Source organism: Copadichromis virginalis, linkage group LG14, assembly GCF_057382275.1.
Source record: "Copadichromis virginalis isolate Kocher_CV1m ecotype Utaka linkage group LG14, C_Virginalis_male_GT1.1, whole genome shotgun sequence".
Taxonomy (NCBI): domain Eukaryota; kingdom Metazoa; phylum Chordata; class Actinopteri; order Cichliformes; family Cichlidae; genus Copadichromis; species Copadichromis virginalis.
In genome coordinates, this window is record NC_140631.1 from 4,279,482 (window position 1) to 4,307,203 (window position 27,722).

General features: G+C 42.0%; 1 protein-coding gene and 1 long non-coding RNA gene across 3 annotated transcripts in view; one reads left to right on the top strand and one right to left on the bottom strand.

Moving 5' to 3' along the window:
* The window catches only part of sez6b (seizure related 6 homolog b), a 246,012-nt gene that overhangs the window by 7,289 nt on the left and 211,001 nt on the right, over positions 1 to 27,722 (bottom strand). For both annotated transcript variants that reach the window (XM_085479055.1, XM_085479054.1), the window contains exons 10-13: positions 6,021 to 6,217; positions 4,050 to 4,244; positions 3,071 to 3,262; positions 931 to 1,125 (exon numbers count right to left, since the gene is read on the bottom strand). In XM_085479055.1, the coding sequence (XP_085335181.1) occupies positions 931 to 1,125; positions 3,071 to 3,262; positions 4,050 to 4,244; positions 6,021 to 6,217 (779 nt within the window). The remainder of the gene's footprint in view (positions 1 to 930; positions 1,126 to 3,070; positions 3,263 to 4,049; positions 4,245 to 6,020; positions 6,218 to 27,722) is intronic.
* LOC146693245 (uncharacterized) lies at positions 15,097 to 15,770 on the top strand. The gene is made up of 2 exons (XR_014923844.1): positions 15,097 to 15,312; positions 15,513 to 15,770. It is a non-coding gene; the product is annotated as an uncharacterized LOC146693245 (long non-coding RNA).

The following is a 27,722-nucleotide window of genomic DNA, read 5'->3' on the forward strand; positions in this document are numbered from 1 at the left end:
GGATGATATTGCAAAGGACCAGATGAGATGCAAACACAAGGGCAGAGAGGCTACACCTGGGAGGACAGCCGAAACTATTCAAGACAATGAGACAATGTACGAGAATGGGAAAAATCATTACCAAAATAAACCTGGAAGCACAGAGCAGGAACTATAATTGTAAGGAGATGTATTTTGTTTACTGAAATGTAATTTGTATTGGAATTATTATAATTTTGGTACAAAATGCAACAAAGGGTTGTTGAGACCCTTTTTCTGCTCAGATATACTGTACCGTTTGCAATCAGAAAACAAATAAGTTCATTATTTTGTGCATATACAGCAGCTTGACTGTGCAACCTCTGAGACTCCTCTAGTAAAAGCAAATTACAGATGCATACTCTCACTGGAGTCCTGATAGGTCTCTCCTGCCTCGTGGTTGTTTGTTTAACATGTCCTTACTGCACCCTGTATCCCTGAGTTGCCTTGATCAAACAGCAGGCTCAAGGTAAAGGCTGCTCTTTTGTTATTTTAGCCTCCAGACTGGAATAACCTTCTCCAAATTGTCAGGACAAAAAAAATCAATTTGAAAAAAGACAGTTCTTTTTCATCTATGGCCTTTCACTGTGATTGATGTGAGTTTCTGCTTTTCCAAAACATACTTTTTTTTCTTAAGATGATCTGTCTTTCAGTCTGTAAGGTTTCATCATGGTCACGTTAATGTCATCTTTCCAGATCACGTTGCTATTCAAGGTTCATTAATACCTTTTTTTGCATTTTTTCTTTGACTTTTGTATGTTTTGAATTTGATTTAATATGGAATTTACATTTCCAAATATAACCTTTTTGCTTCTGGCTTGGCCACAACCAGTTTTTCTGAGCTGTTTTCCTTCACATGATCTTAAAAAATGAATTGACAATGTAGAAACAAGTCGTGCTGCAGTTTTCTACCTTTGCAGACAGGTGGCAGCCCACTCCACTGGGACGGGTGTCCAGGAAGACAGTAGAGAAGAGGTTCACCCAGCAGCTGATGGCCATTCTGGCAGGAATAATGCAGGGTCTCTCCAGCCTGGAAGTGGAGCTTATTAGAGCTGGGCATCCCATAAGTGGGGGTTCCTGGATGATTGCAAGGCTCGAAGGTCTCAGCTGAAGGCAAAGTAATAAAAAATTATGGTCACAACTGTGTAATTAATTAACTCCATGGCAGGTCACAGAGTTGTTGTTAATTAGTATTTCTAACAGAATGCCATTATTTAATCAGCAGGACAGGTGGAAAATTATATTGTCAAGATTTCAATTAAATTATGTTGGTTATTCAGAATCTGCAAAGAAAGACAGCATCTATTATTGTAACAGCATCACTGTCACTCTTACGATATTCACTAATAACTAAGAAATGACAAAATTTCTGTCCTGATGGGAGTTGTGTCCTCCAGGATGACAGTACCACCATTCACAGGACACAAGGTCTTAATTAACGATTTGAAAATGATGAAAACGAGATGAATCATATCCTGTGTTCTTTGTATTCCCCAGGTCTAATTGGAGATTTAATACACACTGAAGCTTGTTTGGTCTGGTCAGGTGTCCTGCTTGGGTTCTGGTTTTAAACAAAATTGGGTCATTAAATTTAGCATTGATGAAGTTAGTTAGAAATCTGTAAAAGTGCAGTGAATGTCTCTATTTCTATGACTAGGATATTATAATCTGAATAGTAAAAGACTTAAAGTAGTAGATGATACTAGTTCAGACAATTTTAAAGAAGGCCTTCATACCAGTTTGAAACTAATAAACAGGCTTAATACTTTCCGTGTAGATAAAGCTTATATTTAGGGTTGGATCAGGTGACCTTGGACCATCGTAGTTATGTTGCCATAGGCTGAGGCTGCTGGGGGCTTCCTATGCTGTGCATTTCTTTTTTTGTATTAATACATATTTATACACTACTATTACATTTACTCACTAGTAACTATGCAATTCTGACTCTTTCTCCCATAGAGTACATTTGTCCTGTCTCCCACTGCTCTCTTTTTCTTTCATTTCACCACCAACTGGTCACGGTAGATGGCTGCCCTCGCTGATCCTGGCTATGGCTGACGTTTCTTTCTGGTAAAAGAACGTTTTTCTTTTCCAGTGACATCAAGGGCTTGCTCGCAGGGGGCAATGTTGGGGTTTTGTCCTGTTATTTAAGGGGATTGTATATGAAAGATGGACATAATGTTGTAGATGAGCAGTCCAGAGTTCACTGGTATGATGCAGAACATTTGCATTTGCACTGTTTCTCTCATCTGTACCTTGGGCCTCACAGTTAGAGAGCTGACTTCTGTCAATGAATGCTACATACACTGAGTGGTCTTCCAATGGACTTGTGTGTTTCTTAATAAGAAAGGTAAGAAAATCCCAGAAAGTTGATTCTGTTCATCTGGATGCAGCATTTTTCAGTGAGGGTGTTTCTTCACTCATCAGAATGACTTCTTCAGTCTCAGCTGACAGGTGACAGCAGTTCTCCACAACCTTATAAGCAGTGTTGCATAATTACTAAAACTAACTCCAAATGTCTAACAGTTGTCACAACCACAACAACAACAACCTCATTTGTTATTAAAATACAAATTGTGATGATCATTGATCAATGCTGATTACTACAAAGAGAGTTGGGGAATGTCTGCAATCACATCTGTCCATCAGAACTGTTTTCTGTCATATCCAACAGGCCTTGCAATACTATATTATCCCAATAGATCATTGCTCTTAGAGTGCCTGGTTTTTTTGTGTTTCCTAAAATTTCCGAAATTAAAAGTAGGACCAAAGGCACAGCCGTTAGCTCATGTCTTGTGAAGACTGACGTCCTCTTTACTTTTCATTTTAGGCTTTTACAGTTTTTTTTTTAATTCACAGTTTATTTATAAAACTATAGGCTCTCATTAAAAGTGGCACAAGTACAATGGCTACATGCAGACCCATAAGACAGAGCTTACATATAAAGCTTACAAATACCTTCACACACCAGAAAAATCTCCTCATGAAGTCTGTCTACTAATTTCAGTCATCTACAGTAATTATTAAAAGGGAAGGAAAAGTGTGTACGTACGCAGGCATCTAGGTAGCTTCTGGCTCCACCTGGGGCCTGATGATCCCCGACTGAAGCAGGTTAGCAGGCTGTTTCCAGACAGAGTGAAGCCCTTGTTGCAGATATACTGAATAGTTGAACCTACGGTGAAATGAGTACCTGACAGCACCCGTCTGCTATGCTCCACCTTTCCAGGGTCAGTACAAGACACCACTGGGAGGACAAAGAAACAAAGATTGGTCATTACTGACCAACTACTGACCAGCATCCCAGAAGTGCTCATTGGGGCTGAGGTTAGGACTACAGAGAAGCCATTCCATAATCTCTACTACAAATTCTGGAGCTTGTCCCTGATAAACTCTGCTCTGTGGGGGCGAGTATGGAGTTGAGATATGGGATTACCACTGGTTGCAGAATCTCATCTTAATAGCTCTCCTCATTGAGGTTGCCTTTAGTGATTGTTTTACCAGTCAGGGAGATGTCGTCCCACACCATCACGTCTTCTCTACTTTACAGCCTGTCTCTGATATTGTAGTTACAACTTTGCCTTCAATCTGGAGATAAGAGAAGGGCTCACTCCAAATAATTCTGCAGATTGGTTTTGTGGAACACCAGCTTGAAGTTGCACTGTGACACAAGCCCTATCAAGATCATTCAAACATGGCATGCTTGAAGCAGACATCAAGTGACCACTGTAGCAGGGTCCATGCTCACAGGTGGTCCTAACCTGGGGTGATAATCTAAAATGTTTGGAACTGGCAGAGAAGATTTGGCAAGTTTTTCATGGGTGCTGCTCAAACCATAAATGTATTTTTCACTCACAGGTGCTTTAACGCAAGGAGTCACTGCTTTCCTCTGTTTTATATTCTATATGATTAACGGATTAATTAGACAAAAACACAGATTAACAGTGAGACAGTTAATTGTTTATCACTAAATACAATTTTTTTAGCTGTAGCTCATCTGGACTATTGAATTTTGACCTATACCAATTTCTCACCTCTTTCACAGCTCGGGAGATCGCCGCTCCAGGTGAGGTCCCACTGGCACATGAGTAGTTCGGAGCCTACCACCTGATAACCAGGGTAACACTGGTAAGTCACTACGGTGCCCTGAACCAACTCAGGGTGAGATGTACTCTTCCAGCCATTAGAGATCTCAGGGAGCTCAGGGCAAGTGTCATTACGAGCTACTTCTGCAGGAGACAGCAAAAAGAAGAAGACAAAAATCTGATGGATGTAAGGTTCGACTGAAAGGTGCTTTACAAGACTTTAAAGTTCTTTCTATCTTTTACTAATGTCAGTTAATCAGTCTCTCTACCTTTTTATGGCCTAATTATGGCTAAAATAATGTTTGAAGATACTGTTTTAAATCCAAAATGTCCATGTAATGTGATATTTTTGCATAACTTGGAGAGAAACTGAGAGTGTTTAGCTAATACATTAGTAGGCAATTTTTTGGCCCTGCTCAAGATGTATGGATGAATCTTGTAACTCTGGGTCAGTAGTGATTTTTGTGCTTGAAAAAACCTAGTGGTGGTGGGTAGCATTCCTATAACAACTCCATTTAGTACTATGTTCCTGCAGTAGTAAATGTGTTAGTTCTTTGGAAATTAAAGTTATCTAAACCTATTGTGGAAAAGTTTCTGATAGGACTGGGATCACCTGGTACACACATGCTCCTCAGAAGATTTCACTGTAAATAAAATGATCTGTCTTTTTTTTTTTTTTTAATTGTCCATTTAAATTTGCTTTATGCTTCTCACCTTGCAAAAACAATTAAACACTGTAAACTTAAAGCCACTTTACTGATGATTTCTATTCTCATTTCTTGTCTATGCAACAAGAAATAACATTGATTCTTATAACATAAAAAAGTATTATACATTGGTATTGTTTTCATATGTTAGACAGCTGTGTGCTGCTGTGTGTTGAGCAACATTATAAAATTTTACAGAGACATTAAAGTATGTATGAGGTGGACTCTAATTCCTATTGTGCACAAAAGAACATGCAACCAGCGAATTCTGTGCAGTGTCATTCTACCATTTGGTTGGTGGTTTGTAGATGTGGCTCATAGCACATAAAACATCTAAAACCTGAATATCTTAATTTGTCTTCAAAGCTTAGACTCAGTTGTTGACAGTATTTTCCATCATTTTAAATGACCTGTTCTCTGGGCAAACTGCCATACCTGATTGCTTTCCTCTGCTCATTCCTACATAACAGCACTCTTCTTAGGAGTCTAATTTCACCAAACACGCCAACGTAATTGCATCTGGGCACTAGACAAGCAGAATTCTCCAACACCTGTCTGTTTTGATGTCTTGTGTTTACATTACTCCAACATGTTTCATGAACCGATTGTAACAAGCTTTCCCTTTCCTTTGCTGGTAATCTGTATTCCGTAGCTTTCCTTTTCTTCTGAATTTATTAGCTCTTATCAGATAAAGTGTGGTCGCTGTGGCATGGTGCTGCACTAATGACACATTCTGTCCAAAACTAGGGATGGCCTCTCATTGCTTCCATTTTAGGTGCCATATCAGCAAAAATGAATTCAAACTTTTTCTTTTTGCCCAGCTTTTTGCTTAATAATAAATATGTGTTAGAGGAAATAAGTATGACGCTGCAGCTGCAAAAATGCATTGACAGGAGCGTAAGTTTTGTGGGTGATCCACTAAAAATGCAGCAACATCATTGCAGTAATGACAAGCATTCTACCCACTCCTGAGATGAGACACATAGAGGTGTTTTGCATTGTGTAGTGATCCCAGTGTCAAAATGTGACTAAAAACCTGAAACACTGCAAAACCACTACAGGTTTCACTTAAGGTTTAGCTTTCAGACAATATCATCGTTTGAGTTTAAAGAAAAACCTTCAAAACCAGTGTACAATGTATCTGGTTTAAAATTCACATGTGGAATATGGCAGAATGAATATGAGCTGAGGCACAATTGTGCCTAAGACTTACCAAAGAAGTGGACCACAAAACCATTTCCATAGCCATAGACGTTAGTGGCAGGGTCAGACTGAAACTGGATGGTGACATCTGCAGTGGAGGTGTAGAGCTTAAAGCGGGACTTTGATCCTCCATACTGACCCAGCAGTTTGGCTGTAAGGTCATCCCCATCATAAAAGGTCAACAGGTCATTCTTCCCGATATTTAACCTGAAACAAAAATACAAAGAATAAAGTTTTATCTCTGTTAGTGATATTTAGTATTTTATTCTTTTTTATTTATTTTTTTGAAGGTACTTCATTCCTCCTCTCTTTGGCCTCACCTTTAAATTGCACCTTCTCCACGATAGATTTCCGACAGAGCTTAATGTTAATGGTAGGCCTCATAATGTGCTCATACATTTTTAAAATGACAGCAATTACTCAAAGAGAGTGAAGACAAATGTGAGCCACACAAAGGTTACATATTACTAATGTAGAGTATTGCATTATTCATCAGGGGCAGCATAGGTCTGGTTTCTCACTGCAGAGAACAACATCAAGATTTTAATGTGACATTAGTCTAAAGTAAGGTCGTGGTTGATGAACAGAAAATGCGCACTTAAAGTTCACAGTAGACTGAAAGTAAAGCTGCGACTTCTTTTTTCGGCTGCTTCTTTTGGGTCACCACAGATCATCTTCCTCCATCTCATCCTATCCCTAGCATCCTCCTCTGTCATACCAACCCTCTTTCACTGTATCCACGAACCTCCACTGAGGTCCTCCATCCTGGAAACTCCATCTTCAATATCCCTTGTCCAATATATCCACTATACCTCCTTTGCACATGTTCAGACCATTTCAGCCTTGCCTCTCTATTTTAGTTTTTCAAAACACTCAACCCATTTCTAATTCTGTCCATCCTCGTCACTCCTAATGAAAATCTTAGCATCTTTGACCCTGCCACCTCCAACTTGGCCTCCTGTCTCCAGACTATACTTCCTTTCATTCTTGCTCCTATCCTTTTGACACTCATCTCCACCCACCTCACCCTAGAGTGGGTACAGTGCCCTTGCTTCCTCACCTCGCTTGTGCACTGTACATTGCTTTGAACTGTGCACAACACTCTGCATTTAAATTTATCTACCTTCACTATCTCTACTCCTTACATGTTCACCATTCTTCCTTTGAATACTTTCCTGTTGTTCCTCATTCCACCATCATGTCTCCTTGTCCCCTTGTGCTTTACAAACCAAAACTAGTGGATTCTTCCTTTTCATTGCAGCAAGTCAGTAATAAAGCTTGGCCCTGACTCATCGAAGAATTAAGAAAGCGGAACCGGCTGTTTAAACCCCCACAAGGCTGCCCGCTGGGATTGGAACGATGGGAGAGGCGTGAGTTTCTCAAAATGGGCTCATTGAGTCAGCACGGATAAGATCTTGGAGAGGCTCCGGCTGCTGTGAATACTCAGAATAAGATCTCTGACTGCAGACTGGATACATCTCGGAAGGGCTAGCTCGGAATAAGATCTCTGGGCGCAAATTGGATGACATCTCGGGGAGGCACACTGCCGTGGGTTCTCAGAAATTGGCTCCTTGAGCACAAGAAATGACAACATCACAGAACGCAAGTATGGCAAAGCTCGCGGCTCTCCAACGGGAGATTGAGAGACCAGTGTTGGACTGTAGAACTGCTTTGAAATTCATATGAGCTGTTTGCACTAAAGTAAAAAGCACCATCACTTCATGCGGATACCCCTTTGGCGCCAGCTGCGGTCTCAATGCTGGAGCTGAACAACAACACCCTGATAACGACTGTGTTTCGTCTGTTCCCTCCCATTCCATGCAAGGCCACCTGGGTTGGCTGGAAGACTCTTTACTTAGCCTAGCAGGGCGAAGGACACTGTCTCAGCTGAACTCTGGACACGCACACACATACACTTACACTGATATGCACACACTCATCCCCCCTCCTTTTCCAAACGCCTTCGACACTTATTCCCTTCCGATGCTGACGGGGATCAAGGAGACCAGCGCACGCAGGCCCGGATGTACTGTCTAATCCGGCTGTCTCTCACCCTTTACCCACCCCTGTTGCTTGTCATGTGTTTCTTTGGTATATTAAGAGTTTTTTCATGTGCTTTGTGCAGAGGTGTTTTTTCTGTTCTCAAACTGATCTCCCTGTTGGAGCTCAGTCTGGGGGGAGTTATTTTTTTCTCCTTATCTTTTCACCTGTCCTCAGACACCCTGGTGAACTTCTATCGTTGCACCATCGAGAGCATCCTGACCAACTGTATAACAGTCTGGTACGGGAACTGCTCTGCCTCGGACCGGAAGGCGTTGCAGAGGGTCGTGAAAACTGTCCAGCGCATCGCCGGAGCACCACTTCCTGCCATAAAAGACATCTACAGGAAGCGGTGTCTGAAAAGGGCTGGGAAAATCATCAAAGACCCCAGTCACCCATCACATGGACTCTTCACCCTCCTGCCCTCTGGGAGGCGCTACAGGAGCCTCCGGACTAAGACCACTAGGTACCGGAACAGCTTCTTCCCCACAGCTGTCAGACTCCTGAACTCTGCCTCCTGACATCTGACCCACGTTAACACACGGACTGAACATACACACACCCACAATGGACAACTGTACCCTCAAACACACAATAATAACATGGACTGAACCACCACTCACAACCACTAGTACTTTATATAGCCTCTGTAGGAATTACAGTATATCTCACTTATCTTAACTGCACTACTGTATAGCTCTGTGTAAATAATCACTCTGCACATTTGATAATTTTTAATCCTACAACTGTTTACAACTTGCATAGTTCCCATTTCTGTATAGCTGTATATCTCAGATTCTGTAAAGTTATTTATTTCATATTCTGTATAGTTTTTCATATTTATATCCTGTTCATAGCCTGTACATAGCCTGTACTCACTACAGCCTGTACATACTTATAGTTATAGAATAACAACATACTTCATACCGTGTACATTATAACATACCATAATAGACCCATTTCTGTAATATACTCACATATCTATATTATTGCTAATATATATTGTAATATATCTATATCACTAAAGCACTTCTGGATGGATGCAAACTGCATTTCGTTGCCCTGTACCTGTGCATGTGCAATGACAATAACGTTGAATTCTATTCTATTCTCATGTGGTGCATTTTCCATTGTTATACCTCTCTGACCTGTCTTCCCCATGTGATGTTTTGTGTAATGTATGTATGGTCGGAGGGTAAGATGGCGCCGCCATTGCGTGCAATAGGTCGGCAGCCTTAACATGAAATTTCCCCTTGTGGGACTAATAAAGGTATATCAATTCAATTCAATTCAATTCAATAAAGAAGCATGTGTTGCTTAGAAGGCAAAGAGTAAAAGTAGACAATCTTTCCTTGTTTTTTTACATAAAATCTATTGTTACAGCTGGGCGCAATATGAGAGTGACCCTGTTAGAGCCTTTATTTAGTTTTAGTTTCTTCGTTTTCCATTAAGTTATTGGTTATTGGCCAAATACAGTGGTTGAACTAAAATCAATTCAGATAGTAACTAAGTTTTTGCCTACAGCATATATGATACTTCATCCACATAGTGAAGTCTCCAAGCCCAAGCTAAGATAACACTGCTGACATTGGCAGCTCTTACATTATTAGTTCCCATTAGATCTTCAGTCTATAACTGTTACACAGGATGAAAAATTCATTCCATAATGAATAAAGAGATCGTATGTTTTTGGGCACTCATACTCCTCCCACATAACCCCCCCAAGTCTCTAATCTTTAAAAACAGTAGTGTGAACTAGTATGTTATAGTCAACAGTCAGAACAAAAATAAAATTAATGACGTCTTGAACCTTTACAGAAGTTTCACGAGACACACAAGACGTTGTTTTTCAGCTGCCTCAGGTTGAGTGTCAAAATGTTAATGGTCAATAATGCAGAGATTTCCCTCTAGGAGAAGATTGAGTTAATATTGTGGTGAATAACTACAGTCCCTCGCTTGAAAGGCACAGTGCCTTTCATTTGCACTGATTTGACCAGAGCTGGAGCTCTTTTAAACCTCAGGGCTATTTGAAAATGTCACCTGGGGTTGAGCTATCTCTTTGTAGAAGGAAGATTTAGAGCATGGAAGAAATGGCTTAGCCAGAATAAAGCCGTGACATGCTCTTTGCTGTCGCTAATTAATCACCAGTGGCTCCTGATAAAACTCATTAGCCAGCCTGAGATTGAGCTATTAATCACTATGGGAATGCTGGAAAATCAAATGTTCAAGAGGCGTGGAAAGAATCGACACATGGCAATGCCTAGAAAAAGATACAATTTTCTTTCTCTTTCAAGGAAATGGTGGGAATGTGACTGAGCTTGTGAACAGATGATAATATGATTGTGGAGTGTTTATTCTTCCACAGGCAGACCCATTTGTCTTCTCTCAGCTGTAGAGAAGCTGAGAAAAGAAAAATGGTCACACACAGTCTTAGCTCTTGTTATTATATACTTGTTAGGACTTCTCACTGAACAAATTACATTGCAATAACGCTAACTGTAACCCACTAAACTTAGCAAGGCTTGATCAAGATCCAGTATTTACCAGGTTTCAAGCTTTAGGATTCTAACTGAGAAACAAGAGTGACAGCAATGACTGAAGTTTTTTAGTGGCACAAATCAGTCACATCCTTCAGGATTTAACAGGGAATAATCCTCAAGTGGTCTCAGCAGGTCTTTCTAATCCATTTATATTCTAAATGATAATTCTAGCAATTGTTGTGATTATGACTGTACATTCACACAGACTCAGAAAAACATAATCCATTCCTCTTGACATCCAGTTTGTGTAAGCAGGTTTCCCATTAGGCAGTCACTAGTAAACTGCCAAGTGGCCATTGTCACACAGTTTAACATGAAAACTGCAATAGTAGTTGGTAGGTTCAGAAAAATGAAATACAGATGGTTTTATTCTATATGTTACTATGCTGTTTGTCCATTGCTTATCTCACAATGAATATTAAAACAAACGCACAGTTTCTTAGGCAGTGGTTGCTAGACGACTGAAGACCAGTGTTTGGTGTAACATGTTACACCCATGTTACTGCGATCGCATTACATTTTTCAGTAGCGGATTAATCTAACACATTGCTGTACTGATTTTAATAATTACATTACAGTTACAATTGTGTTTTCACCTGTTTTACATTACTTTTTCAGTTATCTGCAGTCAGATGCACAGAAGCAGCTGAAAACACACAGTAACAGGAGGAGTAACTGTCATGGACGAACCTTCCTCTGCACCATCAACACACAGAGGGAGTGGCAGACATGTGTTACCTGTGTGTCTGTGGCTAAGATTTATTCTCAACTTTAATACTTTATAACCTCTGGCCAGACTTATCAGGACGTCCTTGGGTAGTGTATCATTTGGGGATTTGAAATCTTGGTACATTTAAGTTTAAAGATTTATATAAACTTTACCATTATGCTAGTGTTCTAGTTTTGATTTGGTATTTGTTGAATGTTTGGTTCCTTTATTCTTATGACTCTCAGACAGTTTTATCTCTGCTGATATTGAGTTTTCAGTTCACTTTACGATTAACTTTCTGGTTATTATAGTTGAATTTCAGGTTTGCAATCCTTAGTTTTGGTTCAAGACGTCACTGTTACTAATGATGGTTTTTAGTTCCCTCAGCATTTTCCTACATGTTTCTCCCTCTGTCTCGTTTCTGTGTTCTGCGGTCTGACATTGGATGTGTTAGTATTCATCTCTGCATCTGTTCTCTTGTTTATTCCATGACTTTGTTTCCATGATGTTTCAGTTCTGTGTTTGTCTTTGATTATTTCTGTGTCCATCTATCTTATCTCTAATAAGTCCACTGTTTGTTTATATTCCAGTCTTCCCTGTATTCATTGTCAAAATGTCTTTTATGCTCCCTCTGTTTATACTCCTGTGTGTTTTTATTCCTCAGGCGTAAAAGGCTGATGCAGTATTGTCATCACCCTGCCAGATGGGCAGGCAGGTGGTTTGGAAACCAACATTGGGAAATATGATAACTCATTGGCTAGGTTTTCACTCAGGACAGTCCAGTTCTTGCTCCTCACCATTGTCAGAGGATTTTGATATTTAATTTAGATTGTTAAGCCACCTAACACTGACTCCTCATACATAGGTGCCTTTTTTATGCTGAATGAACTCATGGAATTAGTTAAGCCTTTTGCTTTTTAGCTGAATCAACAAAAATGCTGAAGATAACAGTTTGACAGACAGAAAATTGTATCTTTGCAACACAAACGTGACTCCCAAACTTTTCGTATTCACACAAACTCAGACTGATGTGCCCTTAAAAAGAACTGAAGACAGTGTGTAGGACAAAAGAAGTGGCAGGCCTAAAACACTACTTTTACCAGTTGGCAGGTGAGGAGCTTCATCACAGCACTGTCTTAGATAAAAGGAGAGACATCACTTTACTTTGCTACGTTTTTTTATGCCTATTTTTCACTTTGACGCTTGTCCTGACAGAACACCGCTGACTCCTGCTTACCTCAAAAATATTATTAAATTTGCAGATAACACAACACTTGTGGAGCTCATCTCACATGGTAATGAGACCGCCTACAGAGGGAAGTGCATAAACTGGTTGAGTGGTGCGATTTCAACAACCTGACACTAAACATCAGAAAAACAGAAGAGCTCATTACACACGCCAGGTGTGTCAATAGGGGGAGCTCCTGCCACTGAAAATCGAAGAAGTGGGGAGGGTGTCCAGCTTTAAATTGTTATCAGTAAAAAAATATTATAGATATATATTTACATATATGTCTTAACTTGAATCATATTTCCTACATCTGGTATTTTTCTTTACTTTTATTGCAAAGTTTTGCTTTAAATGTATTGTGCACCACATTTACGTTTTCAGGGGAAAAATTACACTAAATTGATTGAATTAATCTTCAGGAGTTAAGCTATTTAAGTCTATTTTTATTCCATCATATGTTGTTTTTAATCATTTTAAATTCTTATGGTATTTTTTATTTCTTAAGATGACTTTTTTTTAATACATAAAGGGTGTGAAAAAGTGTTTGCCTCCTTCCTGATTTCCTATTTTCTTTGTATTATTGTCACACTTTAATATTTTAGAGGATCAAAGAAGTTTAGATATTAGACAAAGATAACACACGTAAACGGAAAATGCAGTTTGTTTATTGAAGGTGTTTATTATTGGGGGGGAAAAAACCCACATGGCCCTTTGTGAAAAAGTGATTACTCGCTAAACCCAATAAATGGTTGGGTCAATGTTTTCCAGAGCTATTCACACACCTGTTCTGAATCAAGAAAACACTTTAGTAGGACCTGCCTGACAAAGTGGAGTAGACCAAAAGATCGTCAAAAGACAAACATCATGCTGCTATCCAAGGAAATTCAGGAACAAATGAGAAAAAAAGTAATTGAGATCTCTCAGTCTGGAACAGGTTATACAGCCATTTCTTAAGCACCCCAGCGTAGGGCTGGGCCATATTATACCGTTCACGGTAATACCGGTATAATGTTAGGCAACGATAGGAAAATGAAATATCGCGATAGAATGGGAGTAAAACGCGCATGCGCAGTGCCTTTGTTTTCATACGCACATGGCCGATTGTTGAGTGAAACAGATGAACCAGAATTGGTTTGTAAAAATGGTGCAACTGGTTTGGTGTTTGTCTGTCAGATACACGACAAAGCACATTTTTTTGCAGAACATGCAAGCGGCCGTTGTTATTGTCGTATTTGTCGGACTAAGATGCTCTTAAATCTGGGAGTAATCTGGGTCCTAAACTCCGTATACTTCAGGTCAAACAACACTGCAGCATCACTTAGAGTTAAAAACTGTCTAAATTCTTTCATCTTTAATAAAACGATCAGCATTGCTGCTTTACCAGGTGTAACTATAAAGTTTAACTTCCAGGAATCCATGAAAACAAAAGTTATTACATTTAACGGAGTTAGAAGTTAGCAGGAAGCTAGCGGAAGTTAGCTCGCTAGTTTCGCTAGTTACCTAAGCATGATATTGCATGTTCTGACTGAGAGATTTCTGAAAAAAATCAAACGTACAGCTCTGCTATCACTTCCAACATAAATGAAGACAGGAAACTAAACAGCAGTGACGTTTGTAGGGTTACTGAAGTTGGGCTAGCTGGTATATAATGATGTGCTACGTGATCGCTAGCGACACAGCTATGTTAGCATAACATAAACAGTGAAGCTGGAGGACGAACACTAACACTTTTCCACTTATAAAAGTTAACGTGAAGGTTCTTCATGGTTAGAGACAAATGCAATCGCATGGCAGGATGCTGTAAACGGACCAAACTTCAGTCAGGAGAACAACTGAGATAATCCATCCACAATACGAGGTTAGTCATTAATATACTGCAACAACATGGGAATAGAGCAGCTGCCAGAGAATTCAACATTAATGAATCAATGGTACAGAAGTGGAGGAAGCAAGAAGAATGAGTTTAATAAAGTTTGATTTATCTGACTGCTTTGTTTCGCTTAATGTGCCTTATAATCCCGTGCACCTTATGGTCCGAAAAATGCGTACTGCACCTCTTTTTAACTTCAGTGGATATTATACATGGTTATGCTCAGGATATGTCAGCCCATTTCTACTGGAAATGCCTTTTGGTTAAACTTTCAGCAAGGAATTTGCATTTGCACTGTTACATTTTTATAAAGCTTTAATGTACATAAAAACCAGCTTCTTGTTTAAGTGAAAATAAATGGAAGGTTGTCTTTTTGCGCTAGTAATGTTGTGGAGTTGTATTTTTCTCGCATCAATTATATCGTCGGTTATATCGTTATCGCAAATTTTCAAATATATATCGTGATAAATATTTTTGGCCATATCGCCCTGCTCTACCCCAGCGAACAACCAGCCATGATCCACAAATGGCAAAAACATGGAATAAAACAACATCCAACATCTTTGTTCATTATTTAAATTTGTTTGATGATCTTAAACATTGAACTGTAACAAAAATACAAAACAATAAGAAATCAGGAAGGGGGCAAACACTTTTGCACACCACTGTTCATTAAAAAAAATTATTAAGTGTAACAGAGTCATAAATAACATTGTTATAATTACACAAAATGTGTTCTAAACCCCCAAACTTCTCCTTTTATACCTGACTTTTAGGACCTCCAAGCCTGTAGTTGTGTTCATTATCAGTTAGAGCCCCTCCTCATTCTTTTCTTCTTCTTTGGTGCAATACTATAAATACAGTGTACCCCTTTTGCCTCTCCCCTTTTTCTACAATTCCCCTGTGGGAGAGGTGGGTGTCATTTCTTTCCAGCACCTTAAAGCACACATAATTCATATTTAACCACCCTGATGTTTATGATTGCGATTTTAGTTCAGTTATTGTCATTATTGAGCCTGTTTTTGTAAGATATTATAAGTGTGTAGTATGTGTGTGTCATAAATGTGTTTTAGGCGCCATAAATGATAGCATGAATATGTATTCCTTGCTAGCTTGGGAGCTGTGGTGGGTTGAGCTAATCCTCTTCCCCACTGTCTGTATTTGGTCGTAGGAGCTGGAGTGGGCAAATTATTTACTTGGAGGTCTTTCTTTCTTTTACCTTTTTTATCAGGTATGTCAGATTTCATGTTGTTTTTGTTTTATCTTATGTCAAATATGTTACGTGTAAATGCATATGTTTAATGTAAAAATAAATGCCAGCCCTTTTTCTACAATTCCCCTGTGGGAGAGGAGCTGGAGTGGGCAAATTATTTACTTGGAGGTCTTTCTTTCTTTTACCTTTTTTATCAGACACAACGCAGAATCACGCTGGTTACACTTGGTGCCGCTGACCCGTCACATCGCCAATCCGCGATCCACCCCTCCTCCTTCTGCTGCCGCTGCTTTCCCGCCTCCTCTCTGCAGCTGTGTGCCAGAATCCTGTGCCCTGCGCTTTGACTCACAGGTTTTTATATCGCGTGTGTGATCGATGCCCCGTAATTTGGCTTGCAGGCATCTCTGTCACGTGTGAACTTAAAGGGCAAATACGTAGGTGATCATTTCTGTCACTGTTTCATATTGTTGCCTCAAATTATACAGGCACGGATTGTAATTTTTTTTCTCTATTGATATTGGCTTTTACAGCCTGTTTTAATTGAGAGGAGAAAACAACATTTTATTTTCTATGGTGTTTTGATTCTTTGATGTTTTTTTTTTTTCTCCCCACATTTCATTGTTTTGTGAAGTTTTGCATAATTGTGTGTGGGGGTTAGGCTCGGTTTTTTTTGCTGTTGAACAGTGATATCTCACTTGGGCCAACATGTTAAGTGAGGAAACTGTGGATAGCGATTTGCCTGATCTGTTCTCTGCGGGGAGTAATATGACCTTTGGTTTGGGGAGGGGTCATCAGATTGCTCCAAAGTTTTTTGGGAGGGGTAGGCCAGTAGTCCCGGGTATTGGTGCCCACACTGTAGACCAGCCAGTGATGCACTCACCATTAATGCCAGCAGCTAGCTCCACACCAGCTGCTTGCGAACGCCAAACACACACCCAGGCTGTCACTAGTGACATGTTGAGCAGCTTGATCACTGACTTAGCAAAGCAAATTGGGGAAAATATCACATCCTCTCTTAACTCTATGCACCAGCCAGCCCCCACCCAGCCACAGTCTCCCCAGAATGTGCCCTCGAGCTGCAATGACCAGTCCCAGCTGAAGGTTGTTGTTCAGTCAGACACCAAAGCTCCACCATACTTCAAGGGTGACAACACAGATCTATTTCCCATCGGTGAATGGGAGGACATGATGAGATGTTATCTGCACAGAATCAGCTGTGACACAGATGGAGAAATGTTTGCCATATTAATGTCTAGACTAACTGGCAAAGCCAGAGATGTGGTCAAGGTGTCACTTCGTTGCCGCCCTGAGTTGAATCGGAATGATCCTATTACTGCTGTGTTTGACATACTGAGGTCTAACTTCAGCGACTTGACATATTCCAGCCTGCCCATGAAAGATTTCTACAGTACTGTGCCACGTCCAGGTGAGAACGCCATGGATTACTGGATCCGGTTGAACAAGTCTATTGATGCTGCTGATGAGTGTCTCCGCAGGCGCGGCAAGATGGTAGAGGACCCCAGTAGTGAGGTTGTTTCGATGTTCATTAATCACTGTCCTGACCACAGTCTTACGTTGTCTTTTCAACTGAAGGCCCCTGAGGAGTGGACTGCAGCTGAGGTTCAGAGCCGTCTGGACAACTATGTGAGGAAAATGAGACAGTCTAGTGTTTTGTCTCATAATACAGCAAGTCTGTCCATCCCGCATCAGAGCCCTGTCGCTGTTAACAGCCAGCCCCACTCCAGCGGTGCTCAAGCAGTCCCAGTAACACATGAGCCAGCCTCGTATCCTATGCCCTCTGTTCCCTCTGCAGCCACATGTCAGCCTCTCTCTTCTGATGGCATGGTAAGTGTGCAGCAGCCCTCTGCTTGTCCTCCTTTGACTCTACATGTCATGCCCCCATCTTTGCCAGTTTCTGGCCCTCCTCCAGCTGAGCCAGGTGTTCAACAGATGGTAGCACTGTTTGACAAGGTTCTGTCCATGTGCACTGCATCACTAGCCACTGGTCCTAGGTGCCCACAACCCACAGGTCATTCCCATGGGCACCACAATGCTCATCGTGCTTCGTGCAGAGTGTGTGGCTCACATGAACACACAACCCATGTGCATTGTAGGCTGTACAAGCTATGCCACAGCTGCTTTGACCCTGGACACATGAGGCGTGAATGCCCACAGTTGCACCAGAAACCAAGCGTTTCAGTCCCTCCTCCCACCGATGCTGCTTTAAACTAGCCAGCCCATGTAACGAGAGGGGTAGCATGGGCAGTGTTGATGAAACCCTCAGAAATGCAACAGACCCAGAAGCCATATATGTTAACTGCTGTAGTAGCCTCTCTGATGAGAAGACTGTTATTATGGGTTCACAAAGAGTTGGCAGGGCTAGTGAGTTGTTTTACACTCCAGTGTCGGTCAGTGGCCGGTGTTCCCTGACAAGCATGCTTGATTCAGGAAGTATGTCATGCACACTAAGTGAAGAGGCTGATAGCAAGCTAAGAGCCGCTGGTGTTGCTCTGATTCCGCAGCATATCCCTGAAAATGTGGTGCTGGTTGGTTGCGGTGGCCTTCTCACACAACCGAAATGCATCTATGATTTGGACATTGAAGTATATGGGACTAGGTTTCTTGTACCAACATTTGTGGTTCCTGGGCAAAAAGATGAGCTCATCGTGGGGAGCAATGTGATCCGGCCCATCATTCAGAAGATGAAGGCTGATACAAAGTACTGGGAGCTTATTAACTCCAATTACACTGGCACTGATTGTGAAGACTTCCTGCAGTTGCTGAGCTGTATCTCACGGTGGTCTGCTCCTGTGTTGCCAGATAAAGTAGGTACAGTCAGGTTGCGGAAGAGTGTCACTCTCCTGCCACAAAAAGAATATGTAGTTTGGGGAAAGCTGCCACCTTCTGCCCTCGTGTCTCCAGGAAGTACTGTCGTTGTGGAACCCACGTCAGCCCGTTCCACTCCAAAGAACATAATGGTGGGGCGCATTATAACACCCATGTGGGGAGATCGTTGGGTCCCTATGAAAGTCCTTAACCCAACAGAGAGCCCTGTGACACTTCGTCGCAATGCTAAGATTGCGGATGTCTTTCCTTGTATTGCTGTGGAGGACCTGCCCATCACTCAAGGTCTCTGCGAGACTCTGACTGACCAGCATACCAGTTTTCCCCCCTCATCAGACTCTGTGCCTGACTCTGCACAGCTACTCAAAGATGCTGGGTTGGCTGACATTGATGTTGAGGGCTGTGAAGTGTCAGATGGGTGGAAGAGGAAATTGGTGGAGCTTGTGTTGACTTACCAAGATGTGTTCTCTAGAGACAAACTGGACTGTGGTGAGGTGAAAGACTTTGTCCATCGTATCCACCTCACTGACGACCGCCCTTTCAGGCTTCCCTATCGCAGAGTACCCCCGGCTCACTATCACAAGTTGCGAGAGGTGCTGTCGGACATGGAGATGAAAGGCATCATCAGTAAGTCCACCAGCGAATACGCCTCGCCACTGGTAATGGTTTGGAAGAAGTCAGGTGACTTGAGGATATGCACTGACTTCCGCTGGCTCAATGCCAAAACCATTAAGGATGCTCACCCACTGCCCCATCAGGCTGACTGTCTTGCTGCCCTTGGTGGGAATGCTTTCTTCAGCACCATGGACCTCACATCTGGGTTCTACAACGTTCCCCTCCATGAGTCTGACAGACGGTACACTGCTTTCACTACACCTCTTGGCCTGTATGAGTACAACAGACTTCCCCAGGGTCTATGCAACAGCCCAGCATCTTTCATGCGGATGATGCTCAGCATCTTTGGTGATTTGAACTTTTCCAGCCTCCTGTGTTATCTTGATGACCTGCTGGTGTTTGCGCCTTCAGAAGAGGAGGCCCTAAGACGTCTTGAGATTGTTTTCTCTCGCCTGAGGACCAGCAATCTGAAGCTGGCGCAGAAAAAATGTCACTTTCTCAGACGCTCTGTGAGGTTTTTGGGTCATGTCGTGGATGCTGGTGGTGTCTCGGTTGATCAGGATAAAGTGAGGGTTATCGCCAATTTTCAGAAGACTGACCTTATGGATGGTGACGGTTGCACCCCTTCTCAGAGGAAAGTGAGATCCTTCCTTGGCATGGTGATGTTTTACCAGCATTTTATTCCAGGGTGCTCTCGTATTGCGAAGCCACTCTTTGCTCTAACTGCCGGTCAGAAGAGGACTAAAGGCTGCCATGGGAGTCGGAAACCTGGAACTTTTCGCAAGCTCACCCCTCAAGATTGGACTCCTGCTTGTGAGAAAGCATTTGAGGGACTCAAAGGTGCACTCCTCAGCTGTGCGATGCTGGCACATCCTGATTTTGAGAGGCCATTCATCCTTTCAACTGACGCTTCCATGGATGGGCTGGGTGCTGTCTTATCCCAGGTGCCAGCTGGTGAGGAGAGAGCAAGACCTATAGCCTTTGCTAGTAAGTCTCTCAGCCGCAGTCAGGCCAAATACCCAGCACACCGGCTCGAATTTTTGGCTCTGAAGTGGGCTGTGTGCGATAAGTTCAGCCACTGGCTCAAGGGTCATCGGTTCACTGTCTGGACTGATAACAATCCTCTCACATACATTCTGACTAAGCCAAAGCTGGATGCCTGTGAACAGCGTTGGGTCTCTAAGCTTGCACCATACTGCTTTGAGATCAAATATGTTCCTGGAAAGCTGAACATTGTGGCAGACACCCTGAGCAGGGAACCGTTTGTGAGGCCGTTGGCCCAGCGGCTCCTGTCGGAGCCCTACTTTGAGCTGCTAGAGCAAGTCAGTGGTGTGAAAGATGCCAGTGTCCAAGATGCCTTCCGTTTGACCTGTCAACCTCAATCGATACGCAGTGCTCCACCCTCTGCTGTGCTTGATGTGTCTCTGTCAACTGATGACGTGTCTTCTCTCATGTCTTCGCTCTGTGAGTGGGAGTCTGCTTCTCGCCAGCGTGCAACATCCCTCGCTGGTCACCTAACCTCCATCAGTCCACCTGACTGTGATGTTACTCATGCGCTGTCCCGTGCTGATCTCCTGTCTCATCAAACAGGGGATCCTGTGATCTCCAGAGTAGCCCGCTATGTTGAGCGTAAGCGCAGACCCTCCAGACGTGAGCGCTGTCATGAGAACCAACATACGTTGCGGCTCCTGAAACAATGGGATAAGCTCACATTCCTCAATGGTGTCCTCTACAGAGTCGTGAGGGACCCACTGACCAAACACAAGAGATTCCAGTTTGTGGTACCTGACTCCCTAAAACAAGTGGTGCTGTCTGGCATACACGACAATGCTGGTCATCAAGGTCAACCTCGCACACTCTCCTTGGCTCGTCAGCGTTTTTTCTGGTATGATATGGAGAAGGATGTGCGCGGTCATGTGAGAAATTGCCGCAGGTGTGTTCTCAGCAAGACCCCAGAGCCAGCAGCTAGGGCCCCGTTGGAAAGCATTAAGACCTGTGCTCCACTGGAACTTGTGTGCATTGACTTCTGGTCAGCTGAGGACAGCAACAACAAGTCTGTGGATGTCCTTGTGATTACTGACCACTTCACAAAATTAGCACATGCATTCCAATGCCAGGATCAGACAGCTAAGAGAGTCGCTAAAAAGCTCTGGGATGGATTCTTCTGTGTGTATGGCTTCCCTCAGCGCATTCACTCTGACCAGGGAGCTAGTTTTGAGAGTGAGCTGCTTGCAGAGCTTCTGGTTTTGGGTGGCGTTGCCAAATCCCACACTTCACCATACCACCCCATGGGTAATGGTACCACAGAGAGATTTAATCGCACCCTTGGAAACATGTTACGGTCCCTCCCCCCCAGATGTAAGCAGAAATGGCCGCAGATGATACAGTCCATGACGTTTGTGTATAACTGTACGGCACACGAGACCACCGGCTTTGCGCCATTCTACCTGATGTTTGGGAGGGTGCCAAGGTTGCCAGTTGACCTCATGTTTCGGGATGTCCTTCATGATGACACCATTTGTGACTATGATACCTATGTCAAGTCACTGATGGATGACCTGCGCTCTGCCATGCTCCGAGCCCAGGAACACAGCACAATGGAGCAGAGACACCAGTCTGACCAGTACAACAGAAAAGTGAAGGGTCTGCCTCTTTCACTAGGGGACCAGGTGTTGTTGGCAAACAAGGGAGTCAGAGGAAAAAGGAAGCTCTCTGACAAATGGGAACCTGTTGTGTACACGGTAGTTGACTTGGATCCTGCTCTTCACATCTGCCGTATCAGAGACAAAGAAGGTCATGAGCGTGTGGTGCATCGCAACCTGCTCCTTCAAGTTAACTTTTTGCCCTTGGACACAACACTGAATGACGATGCTGCACATCCTGCTGTGAGCGTTGTCAGTGGCCCCGCTGAGTCTGACCTGCATGGGTCTGTGACATCTTTTGGGGGCACAGGAGCTGTACCTCCTGCCACCTGGACTGTGGATTCCGTCTCCAGCATTGGCGAGTGTGATGACCGCACACTATCATGGATCCATCAGCAATCTGCCGCTGACCCGGTCGAAGATGGCGTTCATGGGACCCCTCCCATAATGGGTGTTTCTGATCTTGGTGGGCTGGCTGGTGATGGAGCCTCCCCAGGCTCCCCTGCTGCTTTCCCGTCCCACACTTTTCATTCTCTTGAACCCAAAAATGTGGACGTGGATCAAGGACTTACCACACGTTTTGGTAGAATCATTAAACCAGTTCGTCGCTTGATTGAATCAATGGCTCAACTTGAAACACTCCTTGGTGTTGAACCTGTTCAAGCAGCGGTTATTGATGTGTGAATTTGCTTATTTCTGTATGTTTTTCATTGCTATTGTTTTTGGAAAAGAATAATACAGGCACAGAGTTCATTGTATTTTGTCAGTCTGTGCAGTCTGATAGTGACGCCCATAGATATTATGGCCTGTTTTGTGTGGTGTAAATGGCACCTCATTTTGTCTATAGAAAGTCCTGGGACCTTGCTAGGTGCCGAGCAGGTCTCAGGTCTCTTATCCTCCTTGGAGGAAGCTATGTTGCTGATCTAATTCATTGTATATGCGATGTGAATTTGTTTGAGGCCACTGTATCTGTTATTGTGGGTTTATATTTTTTTTTTTTGGTGTACCCTTTAGGATTTTGTGTAATTCTTGGGGGGTGAATGTAACAGAGTCATAAATAACATTGTTATAATTACACAAAATGTGTTCTAAACCCCCAAACTTCTCCTTTTATACCTGACTTTTAGGACCTCCAAGCCTGTAGTTGTGTTCATTATCAGTTAGAGCCCCTCCTCATTCTTTTCTTCTTCTTTGGTGCAATACTATAAATACAGTGTACCCCTTTTGCCTCTCCCCTTTTTCTACAATTCCCCTGTGGGAGAGGTGGGTGTCATTTCTTTCCAGCACCTTAAAGCACACATAATTCATATTTAACCACCCTGATGTTTATGATTGCGATTTTAGTTCAGTTATTGTCATTATTGAGCCTGTTTTTGTAAGATGTTATAAGTGTGTAGTATGTGTGTGTCATAAATGTGTTTTAGGCGCCATAAATGATAGCATGAATATGTATTCCTTGCTAGCTTGGGAGCTGTGGTGGGTTGAGCTAATCCTCTTCCCCACTGTCTGTATTTGGTCGTAGGAGCTGGAGTGGGCAAATTATTTACTTGGAGGTCTTTCTTTCTTTTACCTTTTTTATCAGGTATGTCAGATTTCATGTTGTTTTTGTTTTATCTTATGTCAAATATGTTACGTGTAAATGCATATTTTATGTTTAATGTAAAAATAAATGCCAGCCCTTTTTCTACAATTCCCCTGTGGGAGAGGAGCTGGAGTGGGCAAATTATTTACTTGGAGGTCTTTCTTTCTTTTACCTTTTTTATCAGACACAACGCAGAATCACACCGGTTACATAAGCACGTCTGCAATGCAGCTTTCGTTCATTCAAGAGAGACAACACATTTCATTAAAAGTCACATGTAAAAACAAGAAAAGATATCCTATTCTATTCTACACCCAGCTGTCCTTCTGTATTTCTGATGAAGCCTCTTTTTTTCATAGTATCATGTTGTAAACAATAATATTATTAAGATCTTTCATCAGAGACTGTATACAATATCTTTTATTAGCACACCAGTGGCTCCAATGAACTGGGCCTGGTGCTCTCTTAACTGGGTGACGATTGGGGGAGCTGTCACTCAAGAAGTGCTCCAGCTTTGTTCTTGGGTGTAGCTAGTGGCCATTCTACATGTGCATTGTGCTCCAATACAACTGAGCTGTTTTCAGCCCCACTTTTTCAGTAGATCAGTTGAATGAGTCTCTAGCAAACACTAACACGGTAACACTAACACTAGCAAATGAACTGATCTTTGGGGTCTAATGCATTGAACAGTATAAATTGCACAGGGTGACTATACCCTAAAGACTCTCACTTTGGAGAACACTTTGAAATTATGAAGAAAGACAGAAGTGTAATTTTCTGTTATTAAACTAAAACCATTCTTTTAAAAATATTTTATTCTCATAGCTTGTGTCTTATCCATGTGTATACAAACAGATAAGTAAAAGCTGCAGAGAACAGTGGTTTGAAATTATTTTTAGCAACTTTGTATCCAACCAGCCAGTATTTTAAGTGAAAACTAATGTTTGCTAGTTACGGATGTTTGATTTAGAGTCTGTAGAGTGGTTAGAAAAAATGTAATGGTATTCCAGTCCTCCAATGCCCTCCTGCCATTTTTTTAATCTCTTGCTCTCTACCTTAGCTCTTTGTGTGTGTGTGTGTATGGTGTGCACGTATATGAGTTAACCACACTATACCTTACAGGGGAAGGCTCCTCCTGGGATCTCTGCCCTCGTCCCGTGCATACAAAACATGTCTGTCTGTGTGAAAAGTGAGGATTTTTGCCTTTTCCTGCATTTTGTCAGCTCAGTGCAATATTTGCCTTAAATAAAAGTGAACTAAAATTCTTACAGAGAGTCAGACTGACCCAACATATCAAGGATCATTACTGTTGATGAGAGCTGATTCTCTATCATATCGAGACCTTCTCTCCACTCCGTTACATATTCCATTTGTACGGGGTGGAGAGATAGTGCCTCACTCACAGAACCAAGGTTACAATGTAACCGTACGGTCTCTGGCTATGACACAAATATCACAAAGCTGTCTTGAATAGAAGACTCCATGGTGTCACATTTGGTTACAAGCGTGTGCTTGCAACCATGTGTGCTCATTCACATGGTAGTCATTTTGAATTTGTCCCCTCAAGTCAAACTGTTTAATACAGTTCTGCTGTAACATCCTGAGACATCAACTTGAACTCTGGTTCAAGTTTTTTTTCTCCAACCAAACCAAACCAACACATTGATTGTATTGGTGGGAAGAGCACACACACACACACACACACACACACACACACACACACACACACACACACACACACACACACACACACACACACACACACACACACACACACAGGTGCCTCCCTGCTGCTAAATTAAATTCTAATTGAAGTGTTGCTCTTTGACACTGTAGAGTACTGGGCTAGTGGACAACTGGGAGCAAGGATGGACAAGGAGACAACCTTATAGTGTAGAATAGTTAGAATCACGCCTAATTGTACAAGAAGCTTTAATGTAGGACATCATTATCAAACACAGGCTGATAATCATATAAAGATAAGTCATCACTCGGCATCAAACACTGATGAGATAAAGTTTCAACAGTTTTAAGTTCCCCTACAGAAAGAGAGGACAAGAGTCTGTGTGATATTATTCATTTTACTTCCTTCAGTTCTCTTTAATGACACTTGTACTTCCTCCTCTTTCATTTGAAAGCCATCCATGAAACTCATTTATTGATAATATCTCCCCCTCCATCAGAAAGATGGAGCTGGTGATATGTATATGTACACATATGCACAGGTGCGCAATGTGAGGAACCAATACCCAGGGACCATGTTAAAGGCCTCATTTATCTCTGTACACCAGAGATAAGCTTAGGGAGAACAACTGCTATTGATAAACCTGATATAAATGCTCAGGCACCTGCTGGCATGTGTTCAGATGGGGGAGAGTTGTGCTAGATTAGATGTTAGTTCCATGGATTTGGTTAAATCCCATGGCCATTCTCTGGAAATCTGGACCACAGTATGTGCTGACACCTTTAGTTTGAGCTACAGATTTTTCACAGATTATTCCCGTTCACTGACACTGACACATGTAACAATGTGCCTGAGAAAGTCTAAATCCCCAATTATCATCCCAGAAGTGACAACATACAGTAGAAACCACAGTGATGATTCTTCAGGAAAGCGGGGGAGCAACAGGGGTTTTCACAGCTATCTGCTTATGACATTTACTTCATTCTAGTAACATTCAATCTGTTGTGACGATATTTCTTATTGTAGCATCCAACAATTGAACAAAGTAAATTTAAAATAGCTGATGTTGCATTTAATGTCATATGTTTTAATCCTGCCACCTTTCCTGAGAGAATATTAAAGGATCATGTGGAGTTTTTGACCATTAACAGTGTTAAAACAATGATTTTTATCAATTAGGAGAAAGCTTTAAACTGGTATTGGATTATGAATTAGAGAACCAGATCAGTGAAGAATCAAGCTTTTAATTTCAACAGCAGTAATAAATCAAATCAGAATCATCAGAATGATGATCTCACATGTAGCTAAAATAGCAGAAGTGAGTAACTACATTGGGTCATTCGGTGCCTTTCTGACTTTATACTATGTCCAGACTTATACCAGATTGTAATATGCCAGACAGCTAAACCAAGGGTTAGGGGAACAGAAGAAGCCCGTGTCATATTATGGAGAACACGTGTTTCAGGTCCATGCTTTATAGTAACTTTATTCTTAAAACACAGATTTGGCTGCCAGGGAAGTTTTACTTTTACATCACCTGCTCAGCAGCAATAATTACTGATGTTTGCAAACTCCCTCTCAAAATCCAGAAGAAGCCATTAATCAGTATTTCTCAAAGTACAACACAGGTGGTGCTCAGAGAGAGAGAGAAAAGCGGAGCTTAAGATGCATCCGATGCAAATGAGCCCCCCTTAATTTGCTTGCAAATGGCAAATGATTTTCTATGGCTGACTGACTTATCAGGCCCTGACAAAGCAGGGTGTGCTGTTCTGTGTCTTCACCTTGGCACCACAATCTCAGGAAACAAACACTCTCATGCTGTACACTTGCACCCTGTACTCCACACATTTATTTATTTATTGTCATTGTCAAGAACAATGAAATTGCGTTTGGGGCTTCCATACAACCCAAAAAAAAGAAGAAAATAATAAATACCCCTTAAAACCCAAGTGTACATATTTAACCCAGTGTGACTCCAATGCAATAAGACAATCCTTAGCAATAATGTTCGTAGAAATTCAGACAAAGACCTGAGAAACATGACAAAATACAACAATGCAACCCATTCAATATTATTGTACTGTGAGATATGATATCAGATATGATAGTTATCTATTTAAGAAAGAGGGGGGGGGGGGGCAGGAGGGGGAAGAGAATAAAGATATGATGCACCAATGCAGACCAGTTCATTGCTATTAAGAAGTTGGATATGGTTATTGTCCGTGAGAGGGGGGCAGAGAGTTCAGGAGCCTCACAGCCTGTGGATACAGGCTGTTGGCCAGTCTGGATGTTCTGGCCTGTATAGACCTGTACCTTCTCCCTGAGGGCAGCAGATAGAAGATATTAATAAAGTTCTATCTTATCTTATCTTAGATGGAAAAGGTGGCGCGCAGGGTGATGTTGGTCCCGCAGGATACTGTGCACCCTCCTCAGACAGCGAGTGGGGAAGATATTACTGATCTCTGGCAGACTTGTTCCAATAATTCTGCCAGCTTCTTTCACCACCCGCTGGAGTGCTTGCTGATCGGCCTTGGTGCAGCAGCCATTACAAGAGTGCAGGGTTGGGGATTGGGGGAGGGCTCCTAAACAAATCCCTGATATAATTAGTTTTCTCCACTGCACCTAATTAACCTTTGTCTGTGTTCCATTTACACATCTCATTCACAAGCTGAGCATTCGTTCATTAGCTGCCTGTTGTGTTTTTAATGTGTTTTACTAGTCATGGTGAGGTAGCGCTTTGTT